This window comes from Dermacentor andersoni, chromosome 1 (genome assembly GCF_023375885.2).
Source record: "Dermacentor andersoni chromosome 1, qqDerAnde1_hic_scaffold, whole genome shotgun sequence".
Classification (NCBI taxonomy): Eukaryota; Metazoa; Arthropoda; class Arachnida; order Ixodida; family Ixodidae; genus Dermacentor; species Dermacentor andersoni.
This window is the reverse complement of record NC_092814.1, coordinates 145,764,331-145,785,726: the sequence shown is the minus strand read 5'-3', so window position 1 is coordinate 145,785,726 and position 21,396 is coordinate 145,764,331. Positions and strand designations below refer to the sequence as shown.

General features: G+C 45.5%; 1 protein-coding gene across 1 annotated transcript; it reads right to left on the bottom strand.

Moving 5' to 3' along the window:
• Window positions 1-553: 553 nt before the first annotated feature.
• Window positions 554-20,224, bottom strand: LOC126546154 (uncharacterized). The gene is made up of 5 exons (XM_050194269.3): window positions 20,015-20,224; window positions 11,700-11,761; window positions 8,072-8,149; window positions 6,437-6,469; window positions 554-677 (listed from the first exon to the last, which is right to left on the bottom strand). The coding sequence occupies exons 1-5, from the start codon at window positions 20,118-20,120 to the stop codon at window positions 588-590; spliced, it is 369 nt and encodes a 122-aa protein (XP_050050226.2). The 5' UTR covers window positions 20,121-20,224; the 3' UTR covers window positions 554-587.
• Window positions 20,225-21,396: the final 1,172 nt, after the last annotated feature.

Genomic DNA, 21,396 nt, shown 5'->3' with positions numbered 1-21,396 from the left:
AAATGCTATGCATTTGCCCGTTTCATTCCTGCGTCACTGGCGTAAAGTGGCGCGCGCGCGCGTGCCCTCGCGCGCCCATGCTACGCAATGGGACAGTTCTTACACCAGCCTGAATTTCTTCATTTCTTCGTACTTATTTTACATGTACCGTGCCGCTTCTTCGCCCAGTACATATGGATGTGGGTACCTGCGTGTGGGTAAGGGTATGTGCACGCCATGGTACGGGAACGATAATCACCATCAACGCGCCGCGATCATATCAAAGAGCTAGTCGGCGCTGGCCTGATTTGTACATCACCCGCTTCTTGGCCAATCCCCAGCTGCGGGTATGTGCTATGTTATGAAAATTATTATCAAAATCAACATGTGGCGACAATGTGAAAGAGCTAGTTGGCATGAGTATACTTGCGATGTTCGACTCCAGGTCCAGGTGACGGAACGCGGTCTTTCCAAATGACCCCCCCCCCCTTCCCACCCTCCTGCTTTTGACATTTGTTGTAGTCTTCGTGTATCTGGCACAAACACATTCAATAAACACAGTCATGGTTTCGAATATTGTGCTTAATGATTTCTTATTCTTATAACCCTCAAGCGTTATGCGTATTCTTGAGAAGGTAGCGAAGGCACTTGTCCGCTTCAGCAGTGGCTTCTCTCAGAAGTTTCTTATGCACCTTTGTCTGAAAAAACAAAAGGATAAAAATAAAAAAAAATTGCTATCCAAGATAGTGTGCTGTCTTATGGATAGAGTTAAACTAAAATTCCTCACGGGGAAGTTGCGTGACACGCGACTTCCCCGTGAGGAATTCCTTTAGCCAAGCGTGGCGAAAAGAAAGAAAAATGTGAACATATCGACAGGAAGAATAAGAAGCGACTATATTAAAAGGCACCTCACTAGAGTCGCAGCATCAGCCGATGCAGAACTTGTGTGATAGCGGGCTTTCCCGTCTGGTTTCGCGGCGCTGCGCAAAAGCATTGCGGTCGGTTCGAATCGCGTGTTGGGCTAATTTTTTTTTCTTTTTTTAATTATTGTTGTATTATTATATTATTTTCTTATTTTGAGTTCTGCAGTACATGTTCTTTTTTTCGCATGCTGCACCGCCAGGCTTGAAGGGGAGCGAAGCGTGAAGAGAGGGGGGGGGAGAGGGGGGGTCGTAGGTAAACGTTGCCGCAGCGGCCGCAGACCAATGAATAATGACACGTTGTTACGTTGTTACTGTGTGCCCCAGTGACATTGGCCCAACCACTGACTAGCGCAACTCTGCGCACATAATAACATGGGATGGAATAAAAAGGGGCCCCTCACTTTAGCGACTACACTTTTTTGACGTGCGGGCCCCCTCACCGTGGTGAGTGCCAAAAGAATACCATGGTTATAATGGCGCGTTTTGAAGACAGGACGCAGAAAGAATGCACACAGGACAGTCGCCTCTCCTGTCCATCGGCGACTGTCCTGTGTGCATTCTTTCTGTGTCATGTCCCCAAAATGCGCAGTTATAGCCATGTTCCATAAAGCCAGCAACTAACTAGCCCATCTAAGTCTGTTAATCGCCAAAAGAATAGGCATGCGAAAGAAAGAAAGAAAGAAAACGTAGAGAAGGAAGTATGCGTTAACGCTTCTTTGGCTCCCATATATACTGTCGTTCTGGTTGGCAAGCTCGTAGGTATGTTAATGTTAACGAGCCGTACTGCTGGTTACTTTTCTTTTAAAGAATCGGCCGAGTTTTACAGGAATCGACTCTGGTAGTCATCACAATGTTTCCTTTATTTTTCCTTTACAGCGCGGTTTATAGTAGGTTGTCGTAACCTGTGCGACAAATCGCAACAGTCGGTTGATAATCTGAATCAGAATTTTACAGCAGATGCCTTCATTCAAAATCAACTCTGGAAGATCGACCCAGTGTGGAATTCTTTGACAACGACATCTTTAAAGGTGCAGCTGAAGCACAGATGCGGGACTCAAGAAATGAACTATATTAAGTGGAAATTTGTTAGGTGGCGAAATGATCATTGCGATTTTTTATGCATGTTGTTTCTGTTTGCCCACAAAAGTCCGATTCGATAGTGGGCTTGCGCTATCTATTGTCAGCGAGCTTTTAACATTACTAATCAGGTTTAAAAAACACAAGCCACACACAAAGCTGTTTAGGAAATCATTCGGTTAATAGTATCATCTCCGGTTCTCAGACCACTGAGCAAAAGAAAGGACGACGTGGAACGGTTACCAAATAAACTTTACTGGACAACTCTGAATACTCTGTATAGGCAGTGTTGGAACCAGGAGATTGGAACAAACTCAGAATGGAGTAACTTGACGTTATTGGCGCCCATTAACTCGTACTCAACGGGTCGAGATTGTTGCGACAGCCTCTGTTGAGGCAAGAGATAAGACAACGCGTCAGGGTAATCGCGGTTAGCTGCAAACGACCGACGCGATCACTCCCATATACATATGCGCTTCGAATTAGTCGGGCTGGGTCAACATATCCCGTGCCGTCGGCCTGGCTCAGGCCGACCAGCTAGCGCTTGCAAGAGCCCGACAGGCAAATCTCAACCCGAAAAGCGGACTCGACCTGTTTTTCTTGGGTTCATGTAATCGCCCTGTATGACAAAGAAAAAGATGCGCCATGTGGCGCTTATATTGTCCCCAGCCAGTAATAAATAATTTTTTCATTTCCTTTCTTTACGTTGCGTTCACGGTATACTTAGCGGCGGTATACGTAGGAGCATGCGCACGTATCAGCAAGACACAGCGTTCCTGACAAAAATGTAGCGAACGCAGAGTTTACTGTTAAATAAAGGGAATGTATGCAAGAAAGGTGTCTTTTATTCTTTAGGGACGAAATGAGCAACAAAGAATACAATTTTTTTAGAATGTAGATATAAGTGGATCAACATCAAGCGCAGCTTTTGAGAGTCCTCGCTGTATACAGTATTATGGCTGTTGAGATGACGTCAGCGCATACCTTTTATTAAAGCCGGTGCTTATACAACGAGGCGAAGATGACGACAAGCACCAGATATGGCACGAGCCCTTGCATAATTCTGCCGTGAGTTTAATTTACAATGTGTTCACCAAAGTAACGTCTTCCTCTTAAGTTATCATTACGTTTCTAATGACCGAGATCAGAAATTTTCTAGCCCCCAACCGGCGTGCTCGAATATATGTCACGTGTATGACGCTAATTTTAACAGTGGAGCTGTTCTAAGTCGAGACTTCGCCGTTCGGCGTCTGGTCTCACGCAGGGAGCAAGTTAATGGCACAAACCCACTATGGGAGATAGACCATAGGAGTGGGAGGAGAGGAGTATAGGAGCAGATGTTTCGCCGGCGCGCGCCCTTTCGCCCCATGAATTCCGTTCGGCGCGAGCGGCAGCTCAGACGTCGCGCACATCCCGAGCTTCGAGAACGGGAAGCGCAACCCAAGCGCCAGTGGAGGCAAGCCAACCCCCCACTTTCAAGAGAAGGCAACCCAAGCCAAGCGCCAGCAGAGGCAAGCTATCCCCCAACTTCGAGAGTAAGAGGTCGAGCAGAGACGTCGACGCAGAGAGATTCCTCCCACGGAGTGCGCCGATGGACGCTTCAAGAGAGAGTTCTTCGACCGTGAGTCTGGCCACGTACAGCTGTAAGGTGTGTGATGGACTGTGGTTTGATCACAACCTCATGCAACTGAAGAGTGCGTGCAATCCGGAACGGAAGCTCGAACCTAGCAAAACGACGACAACGAGACAAAAGACTTTTATGAAAATCGCGCTAAACACGCGTACAAACTTGGGAAAACAACCACCAGCTTCGCTGTTTGAACAACCCTCACTGCGTGGAAATGGCTTTACTTTTTTAAGAATAATTTATTTGTTTGTCCAGAATGCTCTGTCCAGCTACACGATAAACTTCCACCTAATATTGTCGTTTCATACGAAGTAATATCACTAGGGGGCAGTCTAGTGCTGAAATCGCTTAGCCGCCGTATGAGTAATTGGTAGTGCACATGCCATCGCCGTGGGGATTCTTTGGAAACGCGTTCTGAGGTTAAAAAAAAATGTCTGTAAAACAAGGATGCTAGAAAAAAATTATTTGAAAATTTTCTCATGTTATAGGCTGGCATGTTAGAACCAATAGCTGCATTGCAGAGGTCAGAGACGCAGCACTCAGAATGGTCCTCCGAATTTTCGGCAGCATATAGGTTCGCGTTTTTTTTCACCTTGAAGTCATTTTTTTCCAAACAATTTCTTCCCCTACGAAAGCACATGGTGGTTTCCTTTAGTATTGTAGGCCCAATATTGTTCTCCTGTTTTAACCACAGCTTTTCTTTAACGGTAGTTGAATTCTGAGACTTTGCAATTAACTCAGTTGATCGAGAATTCTTCGGTGCTCACAAGGAATAAGAACACTTCTACTGGAAGTGTCCGTCTGAATGCGGATAAAATTTAGGCAGTGATATCATACATGCGCAGACAGTAAAACTCATCAGTAATCAGTAATGTCAGACAGCCGAGTGGTACCTCTTGAATTCTAACTGAAACTGACCATTACCGAACAGCGAATTCGCGATAACGAACTGACTTGAAGTATAAGATACCAAAAGTGGTTAGATCCAAATGTGCTTTTGTATGTAGAGAGAGAGAGAGAGAGAGAGAGAGACAGCTCTGCATCTAAAAACATGAGGGCTTTACCGACGTAAAAGCAATCACCTAAGTGCTACTTTGAAGAAAAACGAAAAGAAAGAAACTTGTAGCGTTCAGGCAGGCATAACGCATTGTTTCAAGTGGCATAGTTTGAACTGACGTACTCGCATTAGCTATAGGTCCAACAAAACGGGATAACTTGTGAGCCAAGAAGGTTAGCATACAGTCAACTTCTTGTTTATACAAACGGCACCAGGCTGTCGAACTTCGCTTCTAATGGTGCCTATCAGTCGTGTAATTTGAAGACATGAGGTGTTGATTTGGTCTTACAGGCGCCCTGAACATTAAATATACAGCATATTTCAGCGACAACTGTCTTTGCTAAGAATAGAGGATTCGAGAAAGAATGGTAATGTTTGCTGTATAAATTCCTTAACAGCGGCGGATGTCAGAATTTTTGGCCATAATCGCTGACATAGTAATTACTTAACAAAATACGGCTAAATAACTTTTCTAGATAACAACTTTAAGGGCATATTGTAACCGCAGAATTGAAAGCATCCAGCATGCGAAGCATCATCATTTTCTACAAACAATGTGCCTAGCACCAGTTTTGAAAAATACAGATTCAAAATGTGCCTCGAGATGCACTGTCGATCCAGTTAGCATTTCTTGTACCGCATTATTCCGCAGTGAGGGAACACGTTTAGTTCAGAAATGTGTTTCGCTGCAGACTTTGATTACCTACCTCATAATGTTTGGTTATACTTTGAGTACTCGCAGACTTCAGTTCTACCATTACGTGTGCTACAAATGCATGATGTGAAAAGTTTCTTGGTATATTTTATTGAATATTGGTCGTATTGGTTATTATCACGCAAATTCTCATATCAGCCACTGCCATGAAACTTGGTCAGCAAAAGACAAATACTTTGTTTGAAATCTCCTGCTCTTAGCACGGACAGCCGTTAACGAATCATGAATCGATTTTCGCAGGGGTTTTCTTCTTATGCAAATCACTTCAAAGAAGAATATATATCTAGGTTCCGCTGTTTTTTGTAGATTGGCTACCTGGCTAGAGCGAACATTAATAAGCAGCGAAAAGATTTCAGTGCTGATTTCGCTAATTACCTAGAATGTGCTAATTAACTTCTTGATTGCTCACTTTAGGGCACATGTTGCAACTGCGAAATTGAATTAGAGCATTAGTGAAGTCTTGCCTACTTAGCAGAAATCCTTAGAGTATAGCGCCACTTTCGAGATCTGCAACCTTAAAATGTGCTACGAAATACATTGGCGTTCTAGTTAACATTTTTCGGAAAGAATGCCTCTAACAGTTAGGGGTGAATTTAACTGGAATGCGGAGATATTTTTTTTTTGTTGCAGATTTGGGGGAATTATATTTAGAAAGTGGTGTTAGTCTTAGAATTTGATGATGCTTGGTGTTTAATGACGCAAGGAGCGCCAGAGTTAGAATTTATGCTAAGGACATGAGTTCACTATACTCCTCGACTTCGTTTGCGCAAGTACACGCGTCCTACAGTGACCAATTGCAAAGCTAATCAGCAGATTGGAGGTAATAAGCGAACTTAGTGTTAAAACTTTTCTTGCCACTGTTATTCGCCTAGCCACGTAGCTTAGCTGCAGAAATGGCAGGGGTCAAGATGTGACCGCTTTTCTAGAGTGCTTGGCTACACAATACCAAATTTAGTATTATTGCTCGCTTAAATGTGCGCCGTGTTTACAATCTTAGTGCCTCTTTGTAGGTATGGCATGTTGCATACGCTACCGTTTATAAACGTGTGTATACTCACCCCGAAGTATGACCTGAGCTGGAACACTTCGTACTAGAAAAGAAGACGGATTGCATGATCAAGGTGGAAATCTGGGTTATTTTGTCAATCAGAAAATGTTACATGAAATTACATTTACATGAAAAATTATTCGTATAAGCAATGCTTCATTTCCTCAAGAGACATGATGTTTAAACAATAACACCTGATGACATGCGAGAGAAGAGGATTTGTTGCGCTAGGACGTTTCTATTTGACTATTTAAGGGTGCGGATATTTTAGAAAATTTCTAGCAATCCTCCTAGATTTGTTCGTACAGATTGTTTCATCAGGAGCTCGCTGCGGTCGTGTTCAGGACTTCCGTGGCCGACGACAACTTTTGTCTATAGAAGTACTGATTGTTGGGCTTGTTGCTCTTGCATTATGACTACGGTTGCTTAGTGCAAAGGGGCGGACAGACACAAACAAAAGCGCTCGTCCTCGTCTGTTTTTTGTTTGTATGTTTCCGCCACTTCGCGTTAAGTTGCTTGTAGTCTCAATGCAACTTTTGTTGGCGGTATGGCTCCCTGAAATCCCTACCAAATCGCGCAGATTTCCGCACTTCGTCGTATGGACGTCGTTGCTAGTCCAGTGCGAGCTGATCGTCTACCACCGCACCATTGCGCAGACGACAGCGGTTGTTCAGATTCGGCGTCGTGTTAGCCTATAGCTCGAGAGCGACTCCGCACCACAGCACATGTCAGAGTCATTTCCACCGCGGATAGTTTGCGCGACACTGGTGACGCGTTGCGTTTCTGTGAATACGATGCAATTTTCTTTCTGACGTCGTTGTTTATTTGTCGGCGAAACTGGGCATCTGTGGCTTGTCATCTGTTGCAAACGGTTTTCAGCAGCTAGCAAGCCGATAAGATCCTTTCGCAAGCGTATTTTTCTAAGACCGCTAGCACCCTGCACGTGGTCAAAGGCTTGGGAAATATTTCACTCGTTCTCACCTGCATAACATGACGAACATCCGTCGAGAAAAGTGCAAAAAGAAATAAGGATAAAATTTTAGATTTCATCGTTAACTTTTTTTTATTTGCCCTGTGCTACTGATAGTTAAGGAGTGCAGAACGAAGCAGGATAAAAGGACACAGAAAAGACGAGGGCGTAATTTCATAATACGTCTTCTTCTTTTCTATGTCCCTCTGTCCTGCTTCGCACTGCACCACTCAACATTGCGGAAAACCAACTATCCCAAACCACACCTCTTTTATGCTACTACTAGAATCTTCAGCCAGTGATTTGCATCCTGTTTTGTTCTGTCATAACTTGTTGTGGATGCGCTGAGGTACTGTGGGCTGCAGTTACTCCATTTCTGTTTCATTGCGAATAAGACGTAAAAAATGAAATAATGAAGGGATAATAACAGACACACCGAGATGATGCGCTACAAACGAAGCTCCAAAAACGTCAAACAACAAAAAGCGTGCACTGCTGCTCCACAGCAACAAAATCACCCTGCAATGCGAAGCATGCCTCTGAGTCTCGCACGTTGTCATATGAGTTCGGTACTGTTTGCTAGACACGACGCCATTTTTCTCCACTGAGTTTACAGACAAATAATGCTTGTGGCGAAATCGTATCACACAAGTTCAGGTGGGCATGCATACTAACCGGATTGCACAATGCCCGAGAGAACTGTTGAACGTTCCACGCTCGTTGCTTGAGAATCAAGTCCATTAGTTTCTTCACCTGCAGAGCGACAAATGTAAAATGATAGTTCAGGGCATGTCCGAGTGTCAGGAAGATAGGCTTAATAAAAAACGCATAATAGTAGATGCTTTAGTCGAGGCATCGTTCAGTGTCTTGTGCTGGGACCACATTTTAATGCGAAAGCATTATATACGCCATAACGCGAAAACCTGGCATTGTAGTCGGCGGCGTGACCGAATGATGGTACCAAAAATGGCCGGCGGCGCTGAGTAAAAGCACGTAAAGATAATACTCGGATTGATGTAAAATTTCTCAAGGAGGTTCTTTTAAACAATGTAAATAAACGCCTTTGAAAAGAATATTAGGGGAGTTTCGGTCTCGGTTGGAATAGAATCCAGGCCTCCAAGGTGCGAGACGAGCACTTTGACGTCACGGCGGCTCCACGACTCTGATTGACTAACTGTGTGGCTAGTGCGTGCGTCATTGCACACGTCACGTCGAAGCCACCTGGCTGACTATAAACGTTTGGCCTAGTGTTCGTTGGGCACGTGGCGGCGCAACCAATGGGTAGGAGGAGGCGCCACGTCATGATTGTATAAAATGAGTGTATAAAATAAAAAGAATTAATGTGCAAGTGAACGCCCCTGAGCGGCCCTTCGAGTTATGAATTCCTCGCGGACCAGCGAGCGCGTCGAGCCGATTGCCGCGTTTCAAACCATTAGAACTGGCGCTATACTCAAGAATACTGTAAGGAAGATAACGAACGTGAGCGCAGAGTCGGCAGCATCAAGCGCGCAGCAGAGGCTCGAGCTAGGGGATTGTGCTCGGTGCATCCTAGAGCCGGCAGTTGCTACGAACCTCAATAAATCTCCTTTATAAGTGGTGGAGCTGCGCGGGGTAACGTTCCACTCTACCATCCTGGAACTCCGTTCTCAGACGCTACCCTCTGCCGTGCCGGACGCCGACCAGCAGACTCTTCCTTCGCCACCCGTTCCTTGCGCTGGCACCGTTCGCCAGCGGGAGCCTCCCATCTTCAGCGAAACCGACGACAACGACGTTGAAGCGTGGCTGTCGTCCTACGAACGGGTGAGCGTTCACAACAAATGGAATGACTCGGACAAGGTGGCTTACGTATCATTCTACCTCGCGGGTGTGGCCAGTCTCTGGTTTAGAAATCATGAGAGGGATATACGAACGTGGTCGGTGTTCAAGACGTCGATTACGGAAGTATTTGACCGATTCACCGTCAGGAAACTCCGAGCCGAGCAGTGTTTGCGTACACGCGCGCAGAACACGGGTGAGACATTCACCAGCTATATAGAAGACGTTCTCGATTTGTGCAGGCACGTGAACGCGGGAATCGATGATGACACGTTCCAGATGCTTCTGGAACCTCGGACGACCAGAACCGTCAAAAAGCCGTTCACGACGCCCAGAACTCCCACTTTTCTTCCGGGTGCTCTCGTCTGGTTGTTAGTACCACACCGCACGCCTGGGCTCTCTTCAAAACTCCTTCCGAAGTACAACGGGCCATTCCGCGTTCTCGAGAGAACAGCACTCGTTACATACCGGGTTGAGCCGCTAACGCCGCCGTCTGACATGCGACGTCGTAACCACGAAGTTGTTCACGTTCAGCGTCTCAAGCTGTATCACCATTCTACCGCCCTTCCAGAAAACTAAGTCGCCAGGATGGCTCCTTTATTTCCGCGGGGCCAATGTAAAGAAGATAACGAACGTGAGCGCAGAGTCAGCAGCATCGGCAGCATCAAGCGCGCAGCAGAGGCTCAAGCTAGGGGACTGTGCTCGGTGCATCCTAGAACCGGCTGTCGCTACGAACCTCAATAATTCTCCTTTATAATACGATAAATAATTCAGTTATTTCATTATCAATTTTACTTTACGAATTGAAATAAATTTTAATTATTGGATCTTAGAGGGCATGTTCCAATCGGAGACTTGCCACTCAAGGTAGAACCGCTTGCTAGGAACTCTGCGACTTGCATCGCTTTCAAGAAATAGGAACTCGAAATGTTTCGCGAATTGTATTGCTGTTCGACTTAATACCTTTCCGCACTGCACTTTTTGACAGCGCGAAGTAGTGCGGAGACATATGGGGCCGTATAACGTAGAACTATTCCAGTATGTTTTTATTCCAATCTCCTGACGTCAAATTTGCGTAACCACCTACGCAAGCATCGGGCGGTCACCCGCAGGGTTGTCTGAAAAAAAAACCCAATCAAATGCTCCCTTCGTTCATAGGAGGTCACTTTTGTTTGCTTGAAAAACGAATAACATTGCCTGCACTGAGCGGGTTGTCTTATCTAATTGGCTCGCAAGACGCGAGCAGCATCCTCAAATGGAGAGGGATTCTATAGAATGGATCGGCCCCATATGGGGCCGAGCCACTGCACAGAATATCGATAACCGGATGAAGAGGGTGGTGCCGGCGTCTGCAATTGGTCCGCTTTCTCTTAGCTTGCGGTGGCTCGTCGCCAATCGCAGCGGCAGGCAACAGAAGCTTAAGAATGACGCTAACACGGATCCTCAGCAAAGAAAAGATGGCAGAACGAGGACGTAAACGTGCCGAAAGTGCTCGAAAACGTTACACGGCCACGCAAAAAGTTTTATTACACGCAAATAAACCCATGCTCTCCGGCAAGTGCGAGTAGCCAGTGCCTGAGCGATCGGCGGCAGCCACCTTTTATTCCTTTCGGAACGGGGCAGCCTGCGGCTATTCAGAACAAAATTCAGTTTTGTTCGGCATATTAATGCATCTTTAATGCGTACACGTCACTTTGACGCGGTAAGTTTCTGCGGTTTTGTGACGTCGCGTGAGAAGCAGGGGAAGTGGGTGCAGCCCGAATACTTTTGCCCAATAGCTGAGGGCCAATTCCAAAAAGGCGTTGAATCAGAAATAACTATTTTCGTTTTCTTCGGTCAAATTATGCATAATCAGTGTGTACATGTCATATCAGATGGGAAGCTATCGCGGTTTTCGTGACGTCGCGTGACAAGTGAAGGCTGATTGCAGAATTGGAATAGAAAAGTTCGGAATAGTTTTACGTTATAGCGCCAATGGACGCAAACAGCCAGGCGTTTGGCTGCGGGTGGGTAGCCTAATTTCTAAAACGGATGCGAAGCACAGAGTTTCTGGCAAAAGGTTATTATGGTTTGAGTATACTGCCTGACTTCAGTTTTGCGATTACAATAGGTCCCATAAAGTGATCAGTCATAAAGTTAATTAGTAAAATTTAGCTAATGATTGGCGGTTATCGCGCAGACTCTGATATGCGCCGCTTCTATGAGGCCTGGTCAGTAAAATTTTATCGTTTTATCTTGAATCCCATATTTGTAATAACCTGGAACAGCCTTTGACAAAAACAGGCGGAATAGCAGTTCGTGGCTTGATCAAGTGCTCGGCAAGAATCGTGCGTTAACCTAAGTAAATTTAAACTAGGACATGAATTAGCAGCCGCCGAGAAATTTGTATTGAGAATGCCGTGTAAGCATAAAAATAAAGGGGGGGGGGGTTGTTGCCTTGCAGTCACGTGGCACAGTCTAAAAGCCACCTCGCGCAAAAAATACGTACTTCGCGTTCAACGCGGCCGTACATGCAGTTGAGTGTCCAGACCCGGTAGTCCTCTGGCCAGACTGCAAAATCACAAGAAAAATAAGTTAGTATACATATTTGTTATACATATGTTATGCACTTATACATATGCAGTACAAAAAACATAGGTATCATTTCAGATGTGGGACAAATTTTGTTTTTATCTTCTTCATTGCGACAACACCTTGCAGAAAAAAAAAATATTAATGGGCATGCACTGCGGAATTTTGGCGATGGCGAAGAACAGGGCAACGAAGGCAGCAATTACAGTTGAATGGACATGCAATTTAGTGCGACGATCCTTACGCACTGAGATGAGCAACCGCTGATAATATAAGAATCACATAACACCTCACCCTGCGGGACTCCGCAATAAATGTGTTCTGAAGTTGGGCCGTCCTCGGTCTACAAGAAGAAACAGCTCTTGGTCAAATAGCCTTGTAGGAGGCGGCGCGAAGAGGTAGCCGCCGTGGCCACTGTTTATTGAGGCCGGCGAGACATGGTGCCGCGGGATCCTAGGGGCGGTAGCTACCGCGACAGGGAGGAGCACGGAGCCGCAGCGTTTGCGGCCTCCTGCGGGGTGACGTGAGCAGAACGTCGCCTCGAGGGGCGCGGCTTTGCGCTCGCTGCAGCCTCCTAGATTCGGTTTAGCGCGCTGTGATAGCCGAAGTTCGTCGCGCGACAGTTCCACGGGTAATCGCATTTTTCAAGATCCAAAAGTTGATATGGCCTTGTCCGGAGCCCTCGCTTCAATTTCCCAATCACGATGAGCCCGCTGAAACTACAAGTTAAACAGTTAATGAATGAGTGATTGCTAATTAACCACTAATCACCCCGTGTCATCCGTCACCACGTGGTCGCCACCACTGATGGGCATGTCTCTGAAAAAACGGTCCTTTTATTTCAAAACAGTTATTTCTAAATTATAATCTTCGTAGAAATACCCGGTCTAATAACATCAGGGTGGGGTCTGTTTTTAATGTTACTTGTCTTATGTACGCTTCATGTGTTCTTGAAGATTAAATAAACTTTGTGAGTAACCTTCTTTTTCGCGGTAAATGTCTTTCACGTCATATACCACTCCAGGTGCCAATAAAAGAGTCAGGTCAAAGCCAGTCGTACGTAGCACTTCGCTTTTCTTCTCACGCTTTCGCCTATGCCCTCTTCCTCCACTTTCCGCGTCATGGTTCCGCTGCACCCTCCTCCTCCGCTTTCTTTCTCGCGCCCTCTTCGCTATCGCCGTTTTTCATCCCTGCTCCGCCTCCGCTCGTTCATCCTTTTGCTACGCTCGTTCGCTCGATTACGAGGACGCTGAGGGACGACGCGGACGCTCGCCGTAGGAATGGGCGCTTAAATGGCCCCTCACCAGGCCCCGTAGCAAATTTTGGTTATACGCTGGAATTTGTTATGTGTCGTCTAGGGAGCGTTCTGCCGCAAACATTTTTCAAATCGGCTCATTAACAGCCAAGATAAAAATATTTCAGTGCCCCGAACCCAAGATTTCAGGAGGCGAGCTCCACTGCCAAGCGAGACAGTATCTTCACTCGCCCCGTCTAGCCTCCGCAAGCGAAATTCCTTCCCTGCATTCTCCCATACCGGACCTCGAGGATCGTGTGACGCTAAAGTCACGGGCCCCGCCGTCATTTTTTTTTTCTTCGCTTTTTTTGCGGAGCGGCGCATTCCCGCTCACGGCGTCGCGCCTGAGCTGTTGTGATTGTCTCGTTTCGTGCAGCTCACAATTTTGCGCGCTGTGCACGAGGACACCTGATTAGCGGTATAAGTCAGTGCTACACGAATACTGAGACATACACAAGCGGATCAGAGAGCATGATCTCGCGCTGGAACATAGAAAATCACATAGTTTTGCGGCGTCTACGCGTGACTGCACGACGTGGGAACAAGCACACGAAACAGAAGTACATCTCTCTTGCTGTGGTGCAAAGTAAAACAGAAACATGCAGACAATCGGTTTGTGTGTTTTATTATTTCTCTAAGCTTTAATTCGTCTATTCAAGGGACACATTACACAAATAATAGATGTTGCCTTAAATAATTGTCAAAGTCACGTATCACCATGAGCGACGTCACAGCACGAACACGTGTATGTAGGCGCACTAGCACTTGTATGTCGTCCTCCGGCTTGGAGCGCGGCGGCCGCGAGGAGAAGGGAAAAACGGCGTTCGGTTTGAAATTTCAGATCTTTCCGCGGCGCAAAGCGATGTAATACTTTGCAGACACAATCGTTATCGCTTGTCAGCTCAACATGGTCAAACCTGGTGAGGGGCTCTTTAAGAGCTGCGCTCCAAAAGAAAAAGATACCCTGGTAATCGGTGCTTGTGCTTTTTTTTTCTATTGTGACGGGATGAGTGAGACATAGGCTTATTGCTCCCTTCGCGGCGGGTGTTCGTATGCAGAAAGGAAAGGAAGTCACTAACGTTGACGCGTCATTTCAGAGGACGCAAAGGACGGGATGCCTTAGTAAAAGCTAGCAGATAATTTTGCATTGAATGCATGACTAATACCTTGAAGTCATGGTTCAGGCCCATCGCGCCCTACTAACCTTTATAGAACTAACTAACTTAGGTTCACGTTTGTAGCATGAACATTCAACATTCTGTAGCAGCGTGACCTTCAGTGACCGACTCTACTGTGTTCGTTTCACGTTTGTTTCACGTTGTTCACGTTTGTAGCATGAACATTCAACATTCTATAGTAGCGTGACCTTCAGTGACCGACTCTACTGTGTGTGATCAGTACTGTACCCTAACGCTTCTTCCTTCGAAGATGTTAGGTGGCGGGTTCAAACACCTTATAGTGTACATTGTGAACCGGCTACCGGTGAAACAGTGATTACGTGCAGCTTTACTTGGCGTCTCATCGTGGAGAACACAATTAGCCGCATAGCGAACTAGCCATGGATGTGGTTGATAATTGTGGAGGCTGTTCGACGCGGCGTCACTTTAACTCCGCCTGCAGAGTTCTACTTTAGTCTTTAGATTTGACCTGTTGCAGTGTTCTACTTTGGTCTTTAGATTTGTCCTGTTGCTCTCCTTTCCTCTTTCCTTTTTCCTCCCCTCCTTCCTATCTTCCATTTCTGTGTTTCTGTCACCTCCCTTCAGAGGAGTAGGCAGGCGTTGTGCCCCTTCCGGTGGCAGTTGCCAGCCTGCTCCTCGCTTTCCCTTTCCTGATACCTGTGTATATGTGTATATGTGTTCAAAACAGATAATAATAATAATAATTGAAGTGAAAACAAAAAAGAGATTCTGTGCTGAGAATACTGAAAACCTCAGTTTCACTTGAGAAAATAATTTCGTCTTTGAATACCGTTACTAGCTGCGTGCAAAAGGCGTTAGCCACTGCCGCGCGAATCGCGACCATACCAGCTCCATCTGCGACATCGATGTTAGCAGGCTCCTTGGAGCTATTCATGACGGATGTACACACGAGTACGAACGCACATACGCAGTGAAGTACAAGTATGGGTTCTCTATCATTCTCGAAAACGAACGAACGAACGAATGAACGAACGAACGAACGAACGAACGAACGAACGAACGAACGAACGAACGAACGAACGAACGAACGAACGAACGAACGAACGAACGAACGAAGGAAGGAAGGAAGGAAGGAACGAACGAACGAAGGCATAAGTAGAGATACTATGCCCATTTCTTCATATGCTCTAACTTCAATGCATCGCTAGATTTTAGTCGTCACATTGTCACAAGGACACTGAACTTTCTGACAGATTGTGACTTCACTTTGTGACGCAGGACTGTACGGTGCACTGCATAACACTAGGAATGCCTTTGCGGGCTACGTGACAGTGCCCAGAGAAACAGTTTGTGTGTACGTGCGTGTGTGTGTAGTTTTTTTTTTAAATCCTTCTCTCTCTCACCTATCGCATCCCCTTGCCCCTCCCCCAGTACAGGGTAGCCAACCGGAGATAATCTCTGGTTAACCTCCCTGTCTTTCCTTTGCCTTTCTCTCTCTCTCTTGTCACAAGACGATTAGATTACAAATTTGTGGTTCTGTGCCAGGTAATAATGAATGACAGCGACGACAATGACAGTGCAGTGACATTTATGGTGGTGAGGCTACAAACATAGCGAAATATTTATGTTTTTCTTCTGTTCTTTTTCTCGAACAGTGAGCACGTCTATGAATGAATGTATGGTGTTTATTGGCGCAAGGACCAGGCCAAAAAGCTCCAGTGAGCACGTATATATATATATATATATATATATATATATATATATATATATATATATATATATATATATATATATATAGGCAAATGAGAGAAAGGCAAGGAGGTTAGCCAGAGTTAAAGCCTCCGATTTGCTACCCCGCACTAGGGGAAGGTAAAGGGGAAGTAAAGACGGAAAGAAGAGCGGGGACAAAAAGAAAAAGAAAAGGGACGGGATGGGATCATTATAATCTTTCTAATAGGCCACTGCCACGTAAAAGCGTGAACAAAGCCTTGACCGACTTTCGGTGCGACGACAGTTCATGTCGGCATACCAAGACCGTCTGTTCTGAAAGTTGCCTGTCGTCAAGGCGTGCCAACGCGGCCGCTAGCGACAGCCGGTGCGCGCTGTATCGAGGACAGTGGCAAAGTACGTGTTCCATAGTCTCCTCGCCGCCGCAGTGACTGCAAGCCGCGCTCTCTTCCATACCTACTCGGAAGGCGAAAGATCTTGTGAAGGCAACACCGAGCCACAGTCGGCAAAGTACTGCTGTCTCGAGTCGAGAGAGTCCATATGGGGGTCGAAGTCGAAGGGACGGGTCCAGTCGGTGCAGACGTGTGTGCTTCAAGTTTGGTGTGTTCCAAAAAGATCTTATGGCTTCATTTGCAAGCAAACGAATTTTCAGTGCTGCGTCTGTTCTTGAGAATGGAATGGAGTCTTGCAAGCCCTCCTATATATATATATATATATATATATATATATAATATACACGCTTGCGGGCTGGTAGGTAGGTGCTACAAGTAGCCGGTTACCAGCACGCCAGTACGTCTGCACTGTAGTAAAACACTCTATTAACATAAGACAGGTGCTTGCGCGACCTCGAGGTTCAAGTTCTGGCGGTATCTGTTGGTGCTTCCGCTGCCACAGATGCGGCCGCAAGGCTCTCAAATTCTAATTAATACACATGGCCGGCGAGGGGACCGCGCTTACCGAGGAAGTCTTCGATAAATGTTGCGTACATACGAATCCACTGATAGCGATGACAGTGAATGTACTGCAAACTCGAACCACCATGCTAATCACAAGTGATACATACATGTTTACCAGTGGGCACTTAATACCGGAATGCTCCGGCTGCCACTGCGTTCTGCACAAAAGCCGGCGGCAAAAGGAGAGCTTTATAGAAAAGGTGGGGAGGGGAACAATTGCAGCGGGCGAAAGAGCAGGTATAGTCTAAGAGTTCGTTTCATGCCTGTAACAGTATCATAGCGAGACTAATTTGAAGCGCGCTACATCATTCTGCACACTTTTTAGTGCAAGAGTTACTGAAGATTTAGGCGCGTTCCCTATGGTTTGGGCGGACTCTCATGATATTGCCGATCGAGCCCGCGACACGTTGCTCTCGCAGCGGAAAATAGCTCGTAAAGCGGGCGTGTACATCGACGGATGTGGTCACCTTACCTGTACTGCTACATTATTCTTGCTACAAAGCCTTTCTTTTGAAACCAAGCATTGTTGGTCATTCAATAATTTGAATTCTGGGATTTTACGTGCCAAAACTATGATATGATTATGAGATGTGATTATGAGTGGGGTACTCCGGATTAATTTCAACCACTAGGGGTTCTATAACGTACACCCAATGTACGGTACACTGGCGTTTTTGCGTTTTGCCTCCATCGAAATGCGACCGAGTTTGATCCTGCGACCTTGTGCTCAGCAACCCAGTGCCTAAGCCACTTAGCAACTACGGCAGGCATACTGTTCATTAGTTCGTGTGCCTGAATTCATTGAATTCGCATCAACCGAGGCGCACGACGGCGAATTTCGTTTCTACAGCGAAGCTGTTAGCCTCTCGGTGGTCGGCATTTCTCGTGTCCGTCCGTGAACAAAAATTATCAGCATCAGCAATGGCTCATACCCCCCTGAGCAAGCAAAAGTGCAATGGGTCATCCCCTTCGTAATGCAGAGGCTACAAGCACTCAGCAAAGTGAAGCGAACAGTGCATACATTCATTGGAATCACGCATACAACGTACGGAACAGCGTACGTTTCAACAAAGGACAACCTCAAAACAACTATCTATCGTCATCAGCAATGGCTCATACCCCGTAAGCAAGCAAAAATGGAACGGCTCGTACCCCCGTAAGGCAGAGGCTACGGGGGTATGAGCGCTCAGCAAAGTGAAGCGACCAGTGCATACATTCATTGAAATCACCCATACAACACACACAACAGCATACGTTTCAATAAAGAACAAGCTCAAGACAAGCGTCCGAACCATCAATAAAGCTTTGCATACCCCCGTCAACAATTGTAGTGGTGGTTTTGCAACAGCTTCGCTGGACATCCGCTTTCCCAGGGCCGGGATGGCGAGTCAATTCTTTAAAAATAATACTCTTGCACTGCACTTCACTTTTTTCGATGAATATATTTAACAAATACAGCGCTGAAGATTGTTTCTTTTTCTTTAATTTAATATGGCCTTGAGTAACGACGTACCACAAACTTGCAATGCAATGAAGGCATGACCCAAAGTCGGTTATCAATAAGTTCGTGGGGGAATTTTATTGACTATATCTAAATCATAAGTGGGATTTGTCAGGCACGTTATGCATATCTCTTCACATAACCTTGTCGCACACGATTAAGGCGACAAAATTTTCAGAAAGTGTGAGAGAAGAAAAAAGGTGATCCACACGGCAGCAGACTATCAGCGGCGGTAAACCTCAAAATGTTTGCGTCATGCACAATAAGCAGCCTAATTAGGGAATATGATACACTTTAATATAACGCTAAAGGGCGCATATTGTCATTGCACAATCGAAACATGCAGCGCCCGAGCGTCCATATTGTACGGCCACTGAGGCAAGTCCTAATTTCGTCCCCAGAATTGCCGCGGAATGTACTTGTATGGTTATCTGCGTTTCCTTCACCAAGCTGGTGGAAGAAGGCTGTAAAAAAAAGAAACAATGTCTGATAATAAAATGGGCGTATTGCATCGGCCATATTGTGGACGAATATCTTGAAGGTGATCTTTGTCTCGGAATTTGTGGCAGTGGACGTGAGCTTGGTACTGCCCGGCAAGCTGCATTTCCGTGTAGCAATATAGTAGCATATTTGAAACAGCGCAAATGGGACGAAAGACACGGAAAGAAGTACACCAGACAAGCGCTGTTGACATTTTTATTAGGAAAAAGCGCGAATAAATTGAAAAAAAGTCAACCTGCGCGCCCGTGCGTGCACTCATTCAACCGCAAATACTAGAAAAACTATTTTGTAATCTAAGAGGGAAATAGAAACGACTGATGTGCAATTATCAGACATGTTTCTGATGTCGAACGCTTCCGAAATTGGACGTGCCCTCTAACTGCTATGACTAAACATCACAGAAGTGCATATATATATATATATATACATATATATATATATATATAGGTGCGTAGAGCGGCGAGTCGCGCACCAATTTCGCGTATATTCGCGGGCTTCTTTCATGCTCGGAAAAACACTTTTATGTAGCACGTATTGAGCGACAGAAAGCTGTGTCGGGAGTTTTTTCATGCTGCTCTACAATTTTCTGATTGACACTTGTCATCTAACTATAACATGAGATAAGTTGATTAATTAATGAATACTGATTATGTAGTTAGGCGGAATGCAGAAAATAATCTCCAAGCGACGGCAAACAACATTACCTTGGTCCTGTCCAGCTACGTGACATTTGCATATATTTAACATTTGGTGCTTGATAGTTGGGACATTTTGTATGTACATAGCCTCCATGGTTGCTTAGTGGCCCTGCTGTCGGGCTGCTAAGCACGAGATGGCGGGATCAAATCCCGGCCATGGCGGCAGCATCTAGAAGCTCCAAATCGTTCCGGAGTCCCACACTACGGCGTACGTCGTAATCAAATCGTGGTTTTGGCATGTAAAACCACATAATTTAATTTTAACCATATATATATATATATATATATATATATATATATATATATATATATATATATATATATATATATATATATATATATATATAGCTATCAGGTCTGCTGATCACTAGTGGCCCGTCCGGAGAGAGAAAATATTCTTTGCTTGTTGGCTTACCGCAGAGGGAAGGTCTTTTTGGACGATGCCGGCGAATGAACGGATGATATTGTGCACTCGCAAAGACCAGGAATAGAACCAGCAAGCATAGGAGTGAAGCCTTCATCTTGCACTGCGTTAACAGCGCCCTTCTCGGCAGGTAGCCCGTCTGCGCTGTGAATAACGAGGCCGCCTTGACTCCTGCTCTCGCTTCTTACGCAGGCCTGCGGTTTCAGTGTCCTGCGCGCCTTCGTTTACGTAACATGTCACAACAATAGATAACAAACGGATAGCTGCAGCTGCTGGCGAAATCGCTGTTCGCAAACACGTACTGTGACTTCAGCAACACCTGCGTCTGTATGCGCCTAAAACTGCTAGTTCTGTCCAGCGTCTCTAGGCAAATGGACTGTGGCGCAGCGCTGAAGCTTGAATGCTCGTATTGTATGGCCGGAACGCGCAGTTGTCTGGAGAGCGCAAACACTGCAACGCATGGCTGGTTTGCGCCGCTTACTGGAAGCAACTCAATCAATCAATCAATCAATCAATCAATCAATCAATCAATCAATCAATCAATCAATCAATCAATCAATCAATCAATCAATCAATCAATCAATCAATCAATCAATCAATTAATCAATTGTATATTTTACGTTACCGGGGTTTCAACACTTATACGCACAAAATAAAATAAAAATAATTTCCGAAGTAATGCGCAGGATTATAAAAAAATGGAAGGAAAGAAATGTCAATGTAAAAAAAGAAGTAGAACTTTAAAGAAAGGGCAGAGGCGGGGAACACTTGCGGCTTGACGAAATATCACGTAGTTTAACGGTTCTTTTGATCGATGCAATTCTAGCATATCGAAAATAATTTGATGAAGTGAAGCGCCCTAGACCATTCTTAACACTTTCCAGTGCAAGAAGTAGTGAATGTTGTGACACGTCGCAAATGGCGGAGGCATACTCTAACTTTGAGCGAACCATTATGTAGATAAATTGTTAACTTGAAGGGACACCAAAGAGGAATATAAATTGAGCTGAATTAGGTAAGTTACCTTTCTACAATGCAAATAAGAGCCATCCTTACCGCGACAGGTGGCAATTGATGAGCCAGAAAAGACGCGAAACGTAAAGGCTGGTGGCGACGCCACTCTGCGGTTCTCGCACTATTGCATGCTGTTACTTCATGGATTTTGATGGCGTCCGCTCGGGTCCAGTTAACTTTCTATCGTTAAAAAGGGCTACATTGCATCCTAAAGGAGACAAATCCCGATCTGATCAAGTTTTGAGAACATCTACTACGCCACAATGTCCGGAATACGAGTAAATACTTCGAAATCTGTGACGTCACACTGGCATGCAGACGCTGAAGCTTCGGGATGACATTAAAATGTATTAAAGGGT

What these genes read in the sequence shown, in the direction of transcription:
- LOC126546154 (XM_050194269.3), bottom strand. Translation starts at nt 20,120, where the DNA reads ATGAAGGCTTCACTCCTATGCTTGCTGGTTCTATTCCTGGTCTTTGCG. An exon ending in CTCGGGCATTGTGCAATCCG is followed by an intron (nt 6,470 to 8,071) that starts GTTAGTATGCAT and finishes CTTCTTTTCTAG; the next exon opens with TACGAAGTGTTCCAGCTCAG. An exon ending in AGCTCAGGTCATACTTCGGG is followed by an intron (nt 678 to 6,436) that starts GTGAGTATACAC and finishes TTGTTTTTTCAG; the next exon opens with ACAAAGGTGCATAAGAAACT.